At 32.4% G+C, this 16,345-nt stretch overlaps 1 protein-coding gene across 2 annotated transcripts; it reads left to right on the forward strand.

The window, feature by feature from the left end:
- Positions 1 to 150: 150 nt before the first annotated feature.
- On the forward strand, positions 151 to 7,975 carry LOC128176280 (peroxisomal leader peptide-processing protease-like). 2 transcript variants are annotated; one of them, XM_052842505.1, is made up of 10 exons: positions 151 to 265; positions 3,139 to 3,934; positions 4,873 to 5,033; positions 5,136 to 5,291; positions 5,395 to 5,544; positions 5,651 to 5,772; positions 5,962 to 6,050; positions 6,406 to 6,500; positions 7,304 to 7,381; positions 7,772 to 7,975. In XM_052842505.1, exons 2-10 carry the CDS (start codon positions 3,159 to 3,161, stop codon positions 7,795 to 7,797), a joined length of 1,653 nt encoding a protein of 550 aa, XP_052698465.1. In that variant the 5' UTR covers positions 151 to 265; positions 3,139 to 3,158; the 3' UTR covers positions 7,798 to 7,975. The 2 variants fall into 2 exon arrangements, with proteins under 2 accessions (XP_052698465.1, XP_052698474.1); XM_052842514.1 differs by lacking the exon at positions 151 to 265 and having other exon boundaries at positions 3,801 to 3,940.
- The last annotated feature ends 8,370 nt before the right edge of the window (positions 7,976 to 16,345 follow it).

Here is a 16,345-nt window from a genome sequence, read left to right on the forward strand (position 1 = left end):
GCTGCCTTTCGATATATTTTTTGTACTTGTGCATTGGTGTAGTTAAGTATAATACATTTTGTGGGCGGTATATCAGCCTGACGTCATTCAATCGTTTAAAACCGGAAATAACGTGATTGGTTGAGAGAATCCAAGCATTTACAACTTAATTGACTAGATATTGACAACCCCCAGCTTATTGTACTATAAGTATCCTGTATGTATGCATTCTTTAGTATACAATACATTATATATTGAGACTGAGAACGCATTTTTTCCACAAGAGGTAGTGCTTTAACAAGACATTGTTAATACACAAATTGTGATGACGTAGACAACACGGAAGTGAAATTTGCAGGTGTTCGTAGAATAACTTGTCAATATTAAACATGTGCGTGTATCTTAAAATAGATGTACCAAGCTGGACTTTTGATGTACTATTAAACATCGTTTACATTTTAAAGCTCTGATGAATCGAAATAAGAGAAACATACCCACCGTGAAAAACACACGTCAAATATAAATAGTTAAGCCAGTTATGGATATGAATTGAAGTACAGTAGCAATATGTATATATACAAGCAGTCTGATTAAAAATCAGATCTTTACTAACTATAATGGAGATATTTTTTATGTTGCTTTACTTGTGGTTACATGTATTTTAAACTGACAACTGTGTCTTCAAAATAATTCAAATTAAGGACCACGTACTTCTTTAGCTATTATGTATGGCATGCCAAATTCACAAAAATGAGCTAACCATAGTTTCACAGTTGATAAACTAGGTATAAAGATTGTAAAGTCTACAGACAGAAAACAATAGTTAACAACGTTAATCTGTTATTATTTCACATCTGTAAACCATAGTTAACGCGATCATCTATGTTTCAGAAGTGTAAAACTATATAATTAACGCTGAAAACAACCATTTGCGATTGCAAAACATAGTTTATCTGATAAACATAGTTTCCCAAGTGTGAAACTATGATTAACAACTCTTAACCATGGTTAAAGAATGCAAATTATAGTTTACTGATGTGAATCTATAATTATCAGTAAAATCTAGCTATTGTTAACGTTATTTGCAGACATATAAACTTAGATTATCATTCTAAAGTTTATCTAACTAAAGTTTACAACCCTTAAATATGGTTTTGCAGATGAAAAGTATAGTTAACCGATTGTAATTATAGTTTGCCGAACTTTGTGGTTCATAAACTATAGTTAACAGTCAATGAACATAATTTGTCATCTGTAAAACTAATAGCTGCATGTTCAGCTCATTTATGTGAATTTGGCGTGCCATAATTATGGGATCCTCATCAGTTACATCACAGGCTAAAGTTTATTTGTGTCAATTCATATTAACATTCTTGACATAAAGATAATTTTGGATTACTAATAGAAATAACAAAGTCTTAAATTATAATGTATAATGTCTTTCATGATTTGAAGAATTTAATTAGTTGTGATATTAGTTTTTATTGATTACTATCATAATGATCAAATTGCTTGAAAGTAAATGTAATTGACATTTATTAGAGTACCGATTTATTCTTTTTTTATGTTCACTTTACTGGTTTATATCTGATATCAGTCAGCTAGAATGACAGCTATAGTATACATGTATTTTGATCAATATATTATCAATGATATAGATTTATAAGTTTTAAGCACCTTGAAAAAGTTCTCACCAGACTAACTGTAAAGTTCTTTAATTTGCAATGCTTGCTGTCTATTTGTGAAAGACTGGATGTGATTTATTAAGTTAATTACTTTATTAATTAATTGGTGGTATGGGACATCTGTCGATATTAATGTGGATTAAAGTACATTATAATTGAAATACTTTCACTGTTTTAGAATTCTCAAATTTTACAATATTTAACCAAAAAAATAGCATTTAAAAATATTTGGAAAGGTAAAAATTGTAAAACCCCAAGCGGGATTCGAACTCGTGACTTACAGATTCATAGTAAACCCTCTAACCCACTGTACTACATTGATAGGTGACAATATTGGGAAAAAAACTACTTATGTAATTACTCTAACTTGGTTTTATTGTTTATTTTGATAAACTATACGTCACAACATCGAAGTGTCACATACCACCTTAACAGATTAATGATTCAATTTTCTATAAAATCAGACGATATGCTACCTAGATCACCTCCAAGTCGATCAGTGAACAAAGATATTAAACACTATGATGTAGCTGATTTTCTTTCTGAAACAATGTGCAGTTAGGAATTAAATTCTGAGTAAAATTATACTGATGAGGACAGATCTCTATAATCAACCTAGTACCTAGCTACAGGTATTGATAATTATAATGTCTGTGTTTTTATGCCATTGCCTTAAGATTGGCGCCAAGGGCATATAGTATTACCCATTTCCATCATTAAATCATCATTAACTTTCCATTCATTATCTTGGCATTACAGTTACACATTTAACTCAATTTTGATCTATGAATATGTCATAGGAATAATGCAGTTCAAATTTGAATTTGGTCCAGGTCTGATGATTTTTGACAGAATTACCATTATGGTTCTTGAACATAGAAAAAAAGAATTTTAACTTTTGACTCTGTAAGTTACACAGGTATTTTATCAGAAAATACAGGTCAAGTTCAAATTCACTCCAGGTCCAATGACAGAGTTATGCCCCTTGAACTTGGATAAAAAATAGGAAATGTTTTGTGCAGACAAATGTAAAACTAGATATGGCATCTAAAATTTTGGCTGCATGCAGACTGCAGGAGCATTTGTGATGCTACAACACATCTTAGAGTTCTAAAAATGTCTTTGAGCAAAGATAAAGTATTAAATTCATATCAAAGACAGGAAACCTTTAGAGAAACAAGAGTATCTGCTTTATAAGTCTTATTACTGTAGATCGGTGAAAGAGGTACTTATGGTTTTTTTGGTACTGTCAGTGATAAAAGTAGAGAAATATTTTGTGTACCCTGGCCATCTTTTGTCTATCTTTATTGCCGATAGTATGGAAAACTGTATTTCTCTAGACCTGCTTTTAATACTATTGATGAATCCTAATTTATGAAGATCTGTGCATGTTTAAGCATATGTAAACCAAGTTTATATTTTGTTTTCTAAAAAGTGTTTATGGTTACTAATAATAGGTGTTTTTAATTGGCAGATAAATATAATTACTGTGAAATGATGAGGATAGTATCGGAGCCTGTTTGTGGTACTGTGACAGTTCGCTCTCAGATGGGGAGGAGCATGGAGAATAGTTGTAGTGGGTTCCTTTTGGACAGCAGGGCGGGACACTTCCTTACACATGGAATGGTATTATCTGAACATATTGATGAAAAAAGTCATGTATTCAAAAAACTACAAAGGAATTTATACTGCAGTGGAAGAGATGTACTGAAGTACATGCCATTAGATGTTGGTGTCAGTTTGCCAAATACTGTGTTGAAAGTTTTGGAGAATTCTGATTTAAAAATGGAACTTGGCATAACTCCATCCAGTGCATTGACAGAAAGACTGCAAGAAAACCAGTGCATACAATTCCCTGGAGAGGTCTGTGGCATATTTTGTGTACCATCTTTGAAAAATATATTGAACAAACTCATGCCTTCGGATAGTTGGGAATTTGGAGATGAACAGACCAACAAAAACAAAAAAGACAAGTCCAAGTCACTGGTTTCCTTTAACTTATTATCCTGTTTTGTTTTGATAAAATTGCATGAGTGGGTACCATTCGAATCAACATATATGGTAAAACCCTCTAGTCAAAACTACATAGGTGATCCAGTCGAGATAATGTCCACACCTTTCGGTGGGCTGAATCCTGATGTGTTTCTGAATTCGAGGAGTGAAGGAATCCTCAGTAACATGGCGGGGAAAAACAAGGTCCTGTTGATGACGGACGCTAGATGTGTCCCTGGCTCAGAAGGGGGACTGCTCCTGGAAAGGAATAATTCAAGGTAAAGGTACTGTGATAAAAGTGTGTACACTTATTTACTGGTTATTGGGGTAAAGTAAAGTTATGGTGCTCTGTATCATCTGAAACCCATTTCAATCTTGCACCTAAATAACTGCAATAATGTAGCCCTCTCCAATTTCTGGGGGTTGTTTTTTTTTTGGGGGGGGGGGGGGTTTGAGAGAGAAAAAATGTTAGATAATAAAAATGCCCAGAGAAGGCTACATGGCATTCTTTCAGCTAGCTTTTGAAAAGCAAGAGGAAATGAACCAACCATTGGTTTCCAAAAATAGGTTTCCCTTCAACAATCAAATCACAACCAGAAATTGGGAAGGACTTTAAACTTTCTACATTTTTTTACCTGTATAACCATTTTATATTAATTTACGGTAAGTATTGTGTTAGATGAAGCAATTTATTACTACATGCAATCATAGATTTAACTCATTAAGGCGTGCTCTTTTCCAACATTTCTGCCTACACTATGTTTTTGGAGTTGGGCGCTGGGGACAAACATGAAATAAGAGGAATGATAATCTACTTCAATAGGGCTCTCCATGAGCTGTTTTACAGTGTACATACATGTGCCACAATGAACTTTTTTTGCACCACAGTAGAATTGGTTAACCAAAACATTCCTCCTTTAATACGCAGTTAGGGCATATTGTATATTTTTTGTATCTTTTACTGTACTGTACATCTATGAAATATGTCTATGCATTTACCTCTGTATATAAAAACTAGTCAAAACTTTGTGTACATTACAGTACTTTGACACTCCGATTAAAAAAGAAAACGTTCAAATGTATTGTAATGTGTCTATTTACAGTATTTAGAATATAAAAAGAAAGAAAGTAGTTATACTCCAAAAGGGTAGTATTGTAAAATAAGTTTAAAATCTTCCTAAATACTGTAACACTATCTTCATATTTACAATGACAGTTATGATAGGCCCGTGATAGGGGTCATGATTGCTACCCTGTGCTGGAGGAACAATGAGTGGGTGGGACTCTCCATGGCCTGTGCCCTCCCAGACATACTGACTGCAATGGAAGCCATTCCTGTCAGCATCTCTCCTACAGTCTCAAACTTGGTACTCAATAGTGAGTCTCTTTTGTAAAACTAAAATTGATTAGCTATTTTGATTCTTTTGTGATATAAAATTACATCAATAATTAATATGGATTGATATATATTTTTACTAGGTAAATCTGATCCAGCTTTTCAAAATTTAGTCAACTCAGTTCCACTTATCTCTGTAAGAGGAAGTTGGGGGTCAGGGTTCACAGTTGGTATCCATGGCAACGAGGTTATTCTCTTGACATGCAATCATGTTGTCAAAGACTGCAGTCTAAGTGCAGGTACAATGCATGTATGTGTATGTCTATCGATGTGTTCAGATGCACAGTTGAATTTACTTAAATTTATGTAAAGATATTTGAAATCTTAATTATCTCTTTTCAGTAAGAATAAAGTGGCCATCAGGAAATGTTTACTCTGGAAAGCTTTTGTATAGAAATGTTTCATCCCCTGCATTTGACCTTGCTCTTCTGTCAGTCAAGGTTAGACCTTCTGACCTCCCGTCTATACCCCAAACAGCTCAAGTTGAGGAAGGTGAGCTTTTACATGATAAGGTTTTGAAGAAGATTAATTTTTAAATGTCTATATTATTTTATTGTTTTTTTGCTTTTCCTTCTTTCACTTTTTGTCACAATGCTAGGTGAGCCAGTTTTTGGAATAGGTCATGCAGTCTTTAATGAAGAGTATGACCTTCTGCCCTCTGCTACATCAGGGATCGTGTCAAAAGTTCATAGAATGAGGAACAAAGTTGTGATGGTCCAGGTACAAGTAGTATTGCTCATTTTACGTACTTTAAAGGTTAATTTCAATTGTAAGTTGATTTCAATCATTTACTGGTGCATGTACCGTATATTTTTTAATCATAGTGGCTTTCCAGTTTTATGACAAAGTCTACTTCTGATCACATTCTTGATTAGCACAGATGCACTGATTTTTACGGTACAATTTCAGACTACCTGTGCAATACATGCAGGTGCAAGTGGAGGACCCATTGTCAACAGGCAGGGAGGGATTGTGGGGGTCACAGTGTGCAACGCAAAGTAAGTACCATAAGAGAAGGACTTCTTAGTATGCCACATTTACTCTTGATTCACAGTGATCAGCCATTAAGAATTATATATTTCGTATTGTTCATTTCAACTTATTGTTCAGACATAGCAAATGAGGACTTTAATGATGACTTAATTTTTAAAGTACAAAGTCTGCTTGATTTTCATTAAAAATCCTGAACAGACCTCTAGTGTTTAGATATTACCCGTAGTTATATGATGTAAACCAACATTTAACAATTCTTTGAGATTGATTTAACCTGTCACAAATCAAAATACATCTGTGTCACTTTCTAAGACAGTTTTATAATATTTTGTTTTTTTTTTCTCTGTGTTAATTTAACAGGGACGTCTCATCGGGTGCTAGCTATCCACATATCAATATGAGTGTTCCCATGGAAACAGTATTACCAATCATTCAACAGTTTCTACAAACAAAAGGTAATGGTCTAAGACATCAACCTATGGAGGATTTCTTACCATGATGTAGCCAATGTTCTTTAAGGGTTTAATCTATTAAGGGTTTAAACTACCAAAAAAAAAAAAAACCAGTTGTCCTTTGTTTAGAATTCTAGTACTTTATGAGATCTTTGTTGCACCTGTATATTCAGTTACTGACACAAGAGTTCTGTTTTTCTGTATCAACTCAAAATTTGGTTCACATTTGATGTCATGTAAATTGCTTATAAAAATTTGCCCCCTAGAATCCACAACATTTGTTTTTATTGGAGAACAATGACATGCATTCTGTTTTAAATTTATTATGAGGAACCCATAGCAAGGCTTCTGTAATGAGGTCCAATTCAATAAACTTCTCTTGCTTTCATTATTTTCTTGGTTTTTGTGAAAATTCAAATTTCAAGTATTTTCAGGTGTGAAAAAGCTCATTTTATGTTAATATACTGTTATTTATGAGTAGGTGATATTCCTTACAGTAAAGGAGCCAATGGGAATACTGTAAATTTCTTATTTTACACAAGTACTTATTTCCGCTATTCAACTATTTGCATCAAAAATCGCAATGCCAAATTTTTATCATAATACCATTTAGTTTACATGTGTCCGAAGCATGAAAGCAAGATTTATTAAAATATGTGAGAGATGAATTTCTCACAATTTTACGCGGAAATTAATTTCTCGCGTATTATTAGGAATCTACAGTAAGGCACGAATATTTATGAGAGCAGTTTAATGATTGACTAATATTAAATCATTTTAATGTATTCTTATGTCTTGTCATGCAGATATAAATGTGCTAGAGCAACTGCAGATAAAAGATCCCTATGTAGAAGGTCTGTGGGGCCTAGAGACCAAGCAGAGAGGTAGGAATTGCAGGTTTCTTAGATAATTTAAGAACAAAAAGCTATTAAAAAATTTTCAGTAGAATATATTTACTAGGGTTCAAGTTATTGACAGAAAAGGTGTTTGAACTTGAATACAGGCAATACATGTAAAAGAAAAAAAGTGTTGAATCATAATATTTGTTTTGAAACCTTCTTTCAAGCAGATTTATTAGTATGCTGAATCATATGTGGATCTCAGGGGTCTGGACCACCTTGGAAAATTTAAACTTATTAAATTGTTATAGTAAAAAGTAGAATTTGCAAATGTTCATATACAATTACAAATACAAAAGAGTCGCAGTCTTTAAAATTCTTATTCTGAAGACAAATCTTAGTGGATTGAAGATAAAAGTGTTGTTATTTTTGTAGGACCGAAATTTTCCAGCAAACTATAGTAACCTGAATTGATTCTTAGGAGTATACTGAGGCTAAAGAGAAGAACTAACTGTTTAATACATTGTTGCCTATTACCACATGTATTTGTTAGGTTTGTATGATATACAAGGATATTCTCCATGTAGCATTGAGAAATTAGCAAGACTGTGATAAAGAAATAAATTTGTTGTGATTATACATATGTTATTAAAATTTTTTTTTATCTAAATTGAATATTGCAATATGAATATTTGTTCCAAAATGATTTAGATAATTAAAGACTTCTTCAAGTGCATATTATTGTAAAGAAATGGACACAAATGACTCGATCTCAAATACCCAAAGATAATATACATCAGATCATCTAGGAGCGTTTTGAAAAATGAAAATGAGCATTTTAAACCCAAAAGATGAAGTACGATGTAAAGTAAAAAATAACGCCTTTTACTTTGTAGCTTATGAAAAAATAAAAGGCATTGATAAACTAAGGGAGGTTTCAAAAAACCCAAAAAAACTCTAAAATTAACATTTGAAAAGAAGACTACAGTGACGGTAATCAGAAGGCGGAAAAATGTGAAACAAACTATACAAAATATACAGCAAACACCTGTAATTGATCTTCAACAGAAAGACTTTCTTTTGTACAAACCCAGGTTGAAACCTCGATGTATTAACTTGCTTGTACATTAAATGAAAATGCGAGAAAGCTCACATACCACATGCTCCACCATTACTTGACAATGCTACACAATGAATGGCAGGGTACACATTCATTACACAAAATAAATTTTAAAAAAGGGGCACAACTATTATAGTAAAATAAAAATCATCAGATTAAAACCTCCAGCACATACATGTATGCAAATCTATAACAACATTCTTAATTCAAAAAGGTCCGAATTTGCCACAAAAATACTGGAAGCGAAATTTTCCAACACATTTTATGCTAAATTTATACACGTGCCTACAATTTTTTCACGAAATTACGGACAGCGATTTAAGAGGAGTTGCGCCTACAAACTGTTATTTCTATATTTGATTTATGGCCAAAATTCTAAATTATAAAAGGTCCAAATTCCCAGAAAAATAATGGAGCCTTTTCCTGGTAATCCTGGTATGCACGTCTACACATTGTAGCCTGAATACCTACAAAGATTTACGGAATTCCGTGCAGCGATCTAAGGGTTGAGCTTACCAAAAGCAGGACTGTCGGACTGACTGACGGGTGGACGGGTCAGAAACGTAATACCCCATGCAATTTGTTGCTTGGTGTAAAATACTTCACAAAGTCTAGCCATCAAGTTCTTCAAAGGTGATTTTTCTTGTTTTCTTTCATAAGTATTTTTGTAATAAACTTTCATCCTTCGTTGATGCTCGATCGTTCTTAAGGTGATACATGTACTAGTATAGGGCGTCTATGTATAAAAGTACATTATGATCAAAACACTTTCACCAGTTTTAAATTTTTTAATCAAACAATATGATACTTGACCCAAAAAATTTGTTGAATATTTTTTTGTCCCCCGCCGCAACGCGGTGCGGGGACATAGAAATGCCGGGCGTCCGTCCGTGTGTCCGTGGGTCCGTGTGTCTGTGGGTCCGTGTGTCCGTGGGTCTGTGCGTCCGTGTGTCCGTGCGTCCGTCCGTCACACTTTTTTGTAAGCGCTCTCATGCCTACAAATTTTGACGGATTTTCATTAAATTTATATCAAATGTTTATATCACTATTATCTTGATCAAGTTCGAAAATCAGCATTTGTCGATACTTTTTGTTGGAGTTATGGGACTATGATCACAATAATGACTCCGTTTTATCCAAAAATTGACCTTGTAAGCGCTCTCATGCCTACAAATTTTGACAGATTTTCATTCAATTTATACCAAATGTTTATACCACTAATACCTTGGTCAAGTTCGAAAATCAGCATTGGTCGATACTTTTTGTTGGAGTTATGGGACTTTGACCACAATGATGACTCCGTTTTATCCAAAAATTGACCTTGTAAGCGCTCTCATGCCTACAAACTTTGACGGATTTTCAACAAATTTATACCAAATATTTATACCACTAATACCTTGGTGAAGTTCGAAAATCAGCATTGGTCGATACTTTTTGTTGGAGTTATAGGACTTTGACCACAATAATGACTCTGTTTTATCCAAAAATTGACCTTGTAAGCGCTCTCATGCCTACAAATTTTGACGGATTTTCATCAAATTTATACCAAATGTTTATACCACTAATACCTTGGTCAAGTTCGAAAATCAGCATTGGTCGATACTTTTTGTTGGAGTTATGGGACTTTGACCACAATGATGACTCCGTTTTATCAAAAAATTGACCTTGTAAGCGCTCTCATGCCTACAAATTTTGACGGATTTTCATTAAATTTATACCAAATGTTTATACCACTAATACCTTGGTCAAGTTGAAAATCAGCCTTGGTCGATAGACTCGATAATAGTATACTGCTTGACCGGCGGGGGACCCAGAAATTCTATTCTTGTTTTTTTTAAATTAAGGTAAAAATTATAATAGCTTCAGCACGATTCGAATTCGTTACTAACAGATTCATAGTAAACGTTCTAACCCATTGCGCTACGCTTTTACATAAAAAAATTATGGGAAAGAAAACAATTATAGAATTGTAATTAATTTATTGTTATTTCGATAGGGAGTACGTTCCAATATAGAGGTGGCCAATACCACCCTAACTTCGGAGGTCCTAGTTTAATTTGAACAAACCATATAGTAAATTAGAAAGCCTTTGTTTGTGTATTGACATTGCATGTTATATGGGAAAAAATCTTGAGAAAAATATTTTTGAGACCCTCCACTATATTTTAATTATTTCCCAATCACATCCCACTTGAAGAGGGCTTAAGATAAACTTGAAAGCCTCGACCTTAGGATTTGCTTTATACTCAGTTTGGTTGAAGAATAAAGTAGAGAATATAAAAAGTTAACATACAGAAGGACGACAGGCAATACGAAGGCCCACATGAGCTAATTTTCGTTCATATCAAATACATACCGCTAATAAATGCGAAACTTTTAAAATAAATGCATACAATTCTCCATATAATGCGAAATGTTCGCTTACAACCACAGAATTTTCGCGTAACGAGATATTTTGGCGAAGAAACTCGTATGTAACTTTCGCGAATGAACGCAAACATTTTAGGAATAAACGCGTAACGTACGCGAATGAAAAAGTGAATTTTTGAAATAAATGGCAATTGTCGCGAATAAATGAAATACTTAGTGAATAAACGCAAAACTTTTATAACGTGTAAACGATAATGGTTACAATATTGCTTATTTTGAAGCATCAAAGATTTTAATGTCTTTTCATAATAACTTGATTGTTGATTCGATTCACATAACATTGTATTTTACGAAAGCCCATTAAGCTCATTTTCATAGGTAAAGAAATATTTTTTTCGCAAATAAACGCGAAACTTTTGCGAAGAAACGCGTAATTTTTACGATATAAAGAAAAACTTTCGCGAATAAATGCGAAACTTTCGCGAATAAATGCGTAACTTCCGCGATAATTGCGTACCCTTCACGAATACACGCGTTATTTTGGCAAAATAATGCAAAACTTTCACGAATAAACACGTATCTTTCTCAAATAAACTCGTAACTTTAGCGAATAAACGCGTTACGTTCGCATTTAATCTTTGTAAACAGTATGAGATAAAATAAGTGCCTTTTCAATCAATGCCAGTTTAATCACAGGAACGTCTTTTAATTTATCGATGCCACTGGATCATTTTTTTTACCCTTTATTTTCTATAACAGTGTATAATAATATATATTTAGTAATTTATTTCCATTGTATATTTTTAGCGTATATATTTAATAGTAATATGTCATGATTTTTACACTTGCTTTCAAAGTAATAAAAATGTAAACATTTGTAATAAAATGATTTAAGTTCTTCTTTATACAAATATATATATTTAAAGCATCTATATTCTGGAAGTTAATTATATAATTTATTATTCCATAAAAATATCAAACTCAATTGGTGATCTACAAGTAATGTCACATAATGCATCGCTCTAGCTTCTCGTATTCTCATATTATAGAAAATGGGGCATCTTTTGGAAATAACAATTTAAATTCGAATCAAAAGTTTTATGAAATATGATTGTAAAATAAATTGAATATAATTGTACATAAATAAACAACAATATTTTTTAGCACATGTTCAAATTTTAATAATGTAATTTCGTCTTCTAAATTATTCTCATTTGTCATTTAAAATCAGTACTATAATGTTTGAAGATTTCCAACGTTTAAATTGTATAAATTTTGGAAAAAAATACTGAATGCCTGTTTGAACACAGGGTCAGCGAAAAAAAATCTGCTCTACATTCTTATTTCCTTGGAATCGTTTTTATAGAATAAATTAACATGAAATATTACATATTTTATATAAATATAAAAGAGTATATTATTTTTTCAATCAACGTAAAACAGTTGTTATAAAATTTTACTAAGTATTCATTCAAATATAAAATGTATTTGTTTTCCATCATTATTTTTAAATTGGGTTCTAGCTTGTACGAAATAACAATTAAAGTTTCGTGTTTATTCGCAAAAATAACGCATTTATATGCGGAAGTTTCGCGTTATATCGCGAAAGTTATGCGATATATAACGCGAAACTCTTGTTCTTTTGAAATGCATGAGCTAAATACTAGTAGGCTTTTTGTAGTATTTTCTATATCAATTATAATTCAAAGATAGTTTTCAGAGAATGCTTTTCCCGCATGAATGATATTATTTGCATGCATTACGAATGGCCATTGAGCTCATTTTCATAGGTGAAAAAATTAAAGTTTGGATAAACAGGTAATTTTGGCAATAACACGCAAACATTCCACGAACAAACGCGATATATCCGCGAATAGATGCGCGAACCCTTTGCATAATACATGAAGCTTTCGGGAATAAACGCTTTAACAAAAATATTGTTATTTCGAACAGGAATCATTGTTATAAGAACAATGAATGATGCGGAAAACGAATACGCTTTAGTTTTAAATGATACTATTGTAATATTTTCCATTGACTTATGTGCAGTTTTATTCAACACATAGTTAGTAAATGAGAGTTCAGTAACATTGGCCCTATCAATATGTTTGCAGTATGTGTAAAATGCTTCCAGACAACCCTTTCATATAAATGAATGTATGTGTGATATATGAAATATCTAACAATTGAATACAACGTTACTCAGATGCCAATGCTCACAACAGATTAACACAAAACGTTTGCGAATGGTAACTCCATACTCGTAAAATTTTCTGATGAATGTTAAAAACGGAATTGATTTCAACCTAAAATACTTAAAGTAAATCCACCCTCCTGTGACGTCATACATTTTACATAAACCATGAATTCATTAAAATTCTTGCAAGTAGATTTGTAATTTCTAAGTTATTATAGGTGCACATCAAAAACTCAAATCAGTGTTTACTTGGAGATATTTTATAAGCGTTTTCCATCCTTATATTCGACATAATTCAATGATGACAAAGGGAAATAACTCTTTTCTATTTTTCTCTAAGTGATATATCTAAATGCTATAATTTTTCTAATGTAAACAATTTTTTCTTTTTTTTTTTAATTAATTTTAGTTTTCTGGCATAGTAAGCAATAAAATTTAAATATATAAACAAGTATCCATCCACTTTTATTTAATTTTTAAACAAGAAAAATTGTGATTTTCAGATGATAATTTCAGCCTTTGGTTTTTATTACCTTACATCTTAAATAGTATGGATACATATATATTTTATTTATTTGTGGATGAAATTTAAGTCCAATAAGTTAAAAAAAGTTATGTTTTTTAACTTTGAACCCATAATTTTACAGGTACGGAGCTACCTTAAATTTCATCAATTATTAGAGAAAATACACATGTCATCACACTTTTTTTAAATGTCAGATAAACATGAACTAGAGCATATTTTAGCATCAGAAAACCGTGTATTTTTGCGTATAGTGAAATCTTTGTATGCAGAAACTTGTTTATCTTGTTTAATTTTATTTTCAACTGTGTCAGAAAACTAAAACTACAAACACATTTTTAAAATAATTGTTCGGATAAGAACAATAATAGCATTTAGACATACAACAGAGAGAAAAGTCAGAAAGGAGTTATTTCCCCTTACCATATATGAAATATATATAAATCAAAGTACTGAAGTAATGACGGGAGTTGATTTTATCGATTATCATTTATTTTAAAATCAACTTATCTTGCATGGCAATAATTTTCTAATCTGTATTTGAATTACGCACTTTTTTATCATATGAATTTTAGACTTTTCCGACAAGAATTTCGAGAAACCCCATATGAATCATGTTGTGTAATATTAAAGATAGATTTCAAACTATTTTATGGATCCAAGCACTATTCATATCGAACTCTAGTCTCATTCAACCAGACGCTCGGCTGCCTCCGTTTATCTCCGACAAGCAAGAGAGACTCTCTGCATGTCTGAGATTTACGGAGACAGCCGAGCGTTTGGTTGAACGAGGCTATATTAAACTCTGGCGTAGGAATACATGAGACTATAAAAATATCTTAGTTGTTCGTATTATATAAAATCTGACTATTTTCAAAGTGTTTATTGGTAAGTTTCCTTAAAAAACAATGCTTCAGCATACATTACTTTGAATTTTTCTATTATATTCAAGAACTAAGATTTGTCGGCGGTGATGATTTGTGCTTAGGTCCAAACACTGTTTCACTTTCGGTTTGCCAGAGTGACTGCATAGGAGAGTTGATTAAAATCAACTCCCAAAAACCGGATCACAATGGTAATTCTTATCTTGCTTTCCATTTTGACTGCCAAGAAAGTGACAATGAAACTTACTAAGACATGTAGAGTACACTTACTAAGACATGTACAGTACATTTTTACGCCGAAACTTACCAAGGCATGTACATTATATTTTTACACCGATATATAAGAAATGTTTCAAAAAATTCTATTGATGAATTTTTAATGCATCTACATGAATATAACAATTCCAGTGAAGGTTCTGAGAGGAGTTAGATATGGATTCGTATTGTCACTGCTTGTCACACTTCCTTGGTGTTCTCGACTGAGACTGTAGCCAGAAATCATTTAGCAATTCATAAATCAAATAGGCTAGATATACCCCTTAAAATCGGCACATATAAATTTCATAAATCATCTGTGTACTGGATACTTTCTGGTGTTTACAAGTATAATAAATCAGGTGGAGTTTAACAGTAAGATAGGTAAAGGTATGTATCGGCATTGCAATCCATAAAACATGTATTTTCATTTGAGAACAGCATTGTTATGAAGATCAAAATAAAAAAAAAATTGAAAAAGAAAGTAAATTCACTTGGTTTTGTTAATGATCAAATTATTTAAGATTTCCTGAGATCTAATTCACCCTCGCTACGTTGTATAACACATGTAATTGCATGTTATAAACTTCACTGAAGTAAACACTTAAACTAGAGGCCTATGGGCCATATTGCTTACCTAAGTAACCCTTTCATTTCGATCGTGTATAGTTTTTTGTTTAATAACAATATGCAGTATGCACTCTTTCTTTTGGCGCCATTATGCACAGGGGGTCATGGTTTGGGAACTTTAATCAGTATATTTGCAAGGGCAATATACTTTACACAAAATTAGATTCTTGGTAATTAAAATTTCCGAATATTAGGAATACACATTTTGATCAAAAGAATGTAAACAGTTATAACACAAACTGTTGCGATGCCTTTGAGAAGATTATTCAAAGATTCCGAAGTATTAACGTTTGCACCACTACATGTATTGGTACGGTGTCAGAGTAACAATTGACAGTTTTTATAATACCGGTACTATAGTACACGTACATCTTTATCCCATTTGAAAGGGATGTGGATCTACGGGTGAACACTTCGAATCCTTTTCATAATCACCCAAAGGTATTTTGAACCAAGTTTGAATGAGTTTGGCCCAGTGTTTTAGATCTACTAAGTACAGAAATTTAAGAAAAGTTTTTATGAAGTACGGTCGGACAACGATATCGACAGGCGGAAACACAGGCGTAGGACAATGCAGGGTCAATTAGAAAAGGTCGCTCATGCCCGCGCCACGGGTCTAAACTTAGTCAAAATAACTTTTAAAAGTACTTTAATAATACTTGAAGTAAATTTTCTGTTGTACGCGGAAACGCTAAACAATGAAGTGATTGGTTAAAATGAGTGACTACGTTGCATTTAAATGTTTAAAAACCCAAAATATAGTTTAATCTTAGTTTCTGTTAAGATTAGATTCAGTTTGATATTTGGACTGACGCATTACATTATTGGTGTACTCTGGCCACATGAGGTAGCTTAAAATCTTAACGTTGAGAATGTTTATTCTGATAGACTTCCTTCTTCGTTTTGGAGGTCGTTTTTTTTTTAATCTTTTTATGATTTATCGGCATTTTAAATGGTTTATATATACCTTCATTTTATTTCTCCATTTCATTTCTATCTGTCCTGTATTGTTCGTACAAAGTGGATAAAT

The sequence above is a fragment of the Crassostrea angulata genome, chromosome 1, assembly GCF_025612915.1.
Source record: "Crassostrea angulata isolate pt1a10 chromosome 1, ASM2561291v2, whole genome shotgun sequence".
NCBI lineage: Eukaryota > Metazoa > Mollusca > Bivalvia > Ostreida > Ostreidae > Magallana > Magallana angulata.

Excerpts from the sequence above, each read along its gene's own strand:
- LOC128176280 (XM_052842505.1), top strand. The coding sequence starts at position 3,159 with ATGATGAGGATAGTATCGGAGCCTGTTTGTGGTACTGTGACAGTTCGC. Across the intron at positions 3,935-4,872 it reads CTGGAAAGGAATAATTCAAG|TTATGATAGGCCCGTGATAG; the intron begins GTAAAGGTACTG and ends TTACAATGACAG. Across the intron at positions 7,382-7,771 it reads CCTAGAGACCAAGCAGAGAG|GACCGAAATTTTCCAGCAAA; the intron begins GTAGGAATTGCA and ends TTATTTTTGTAG.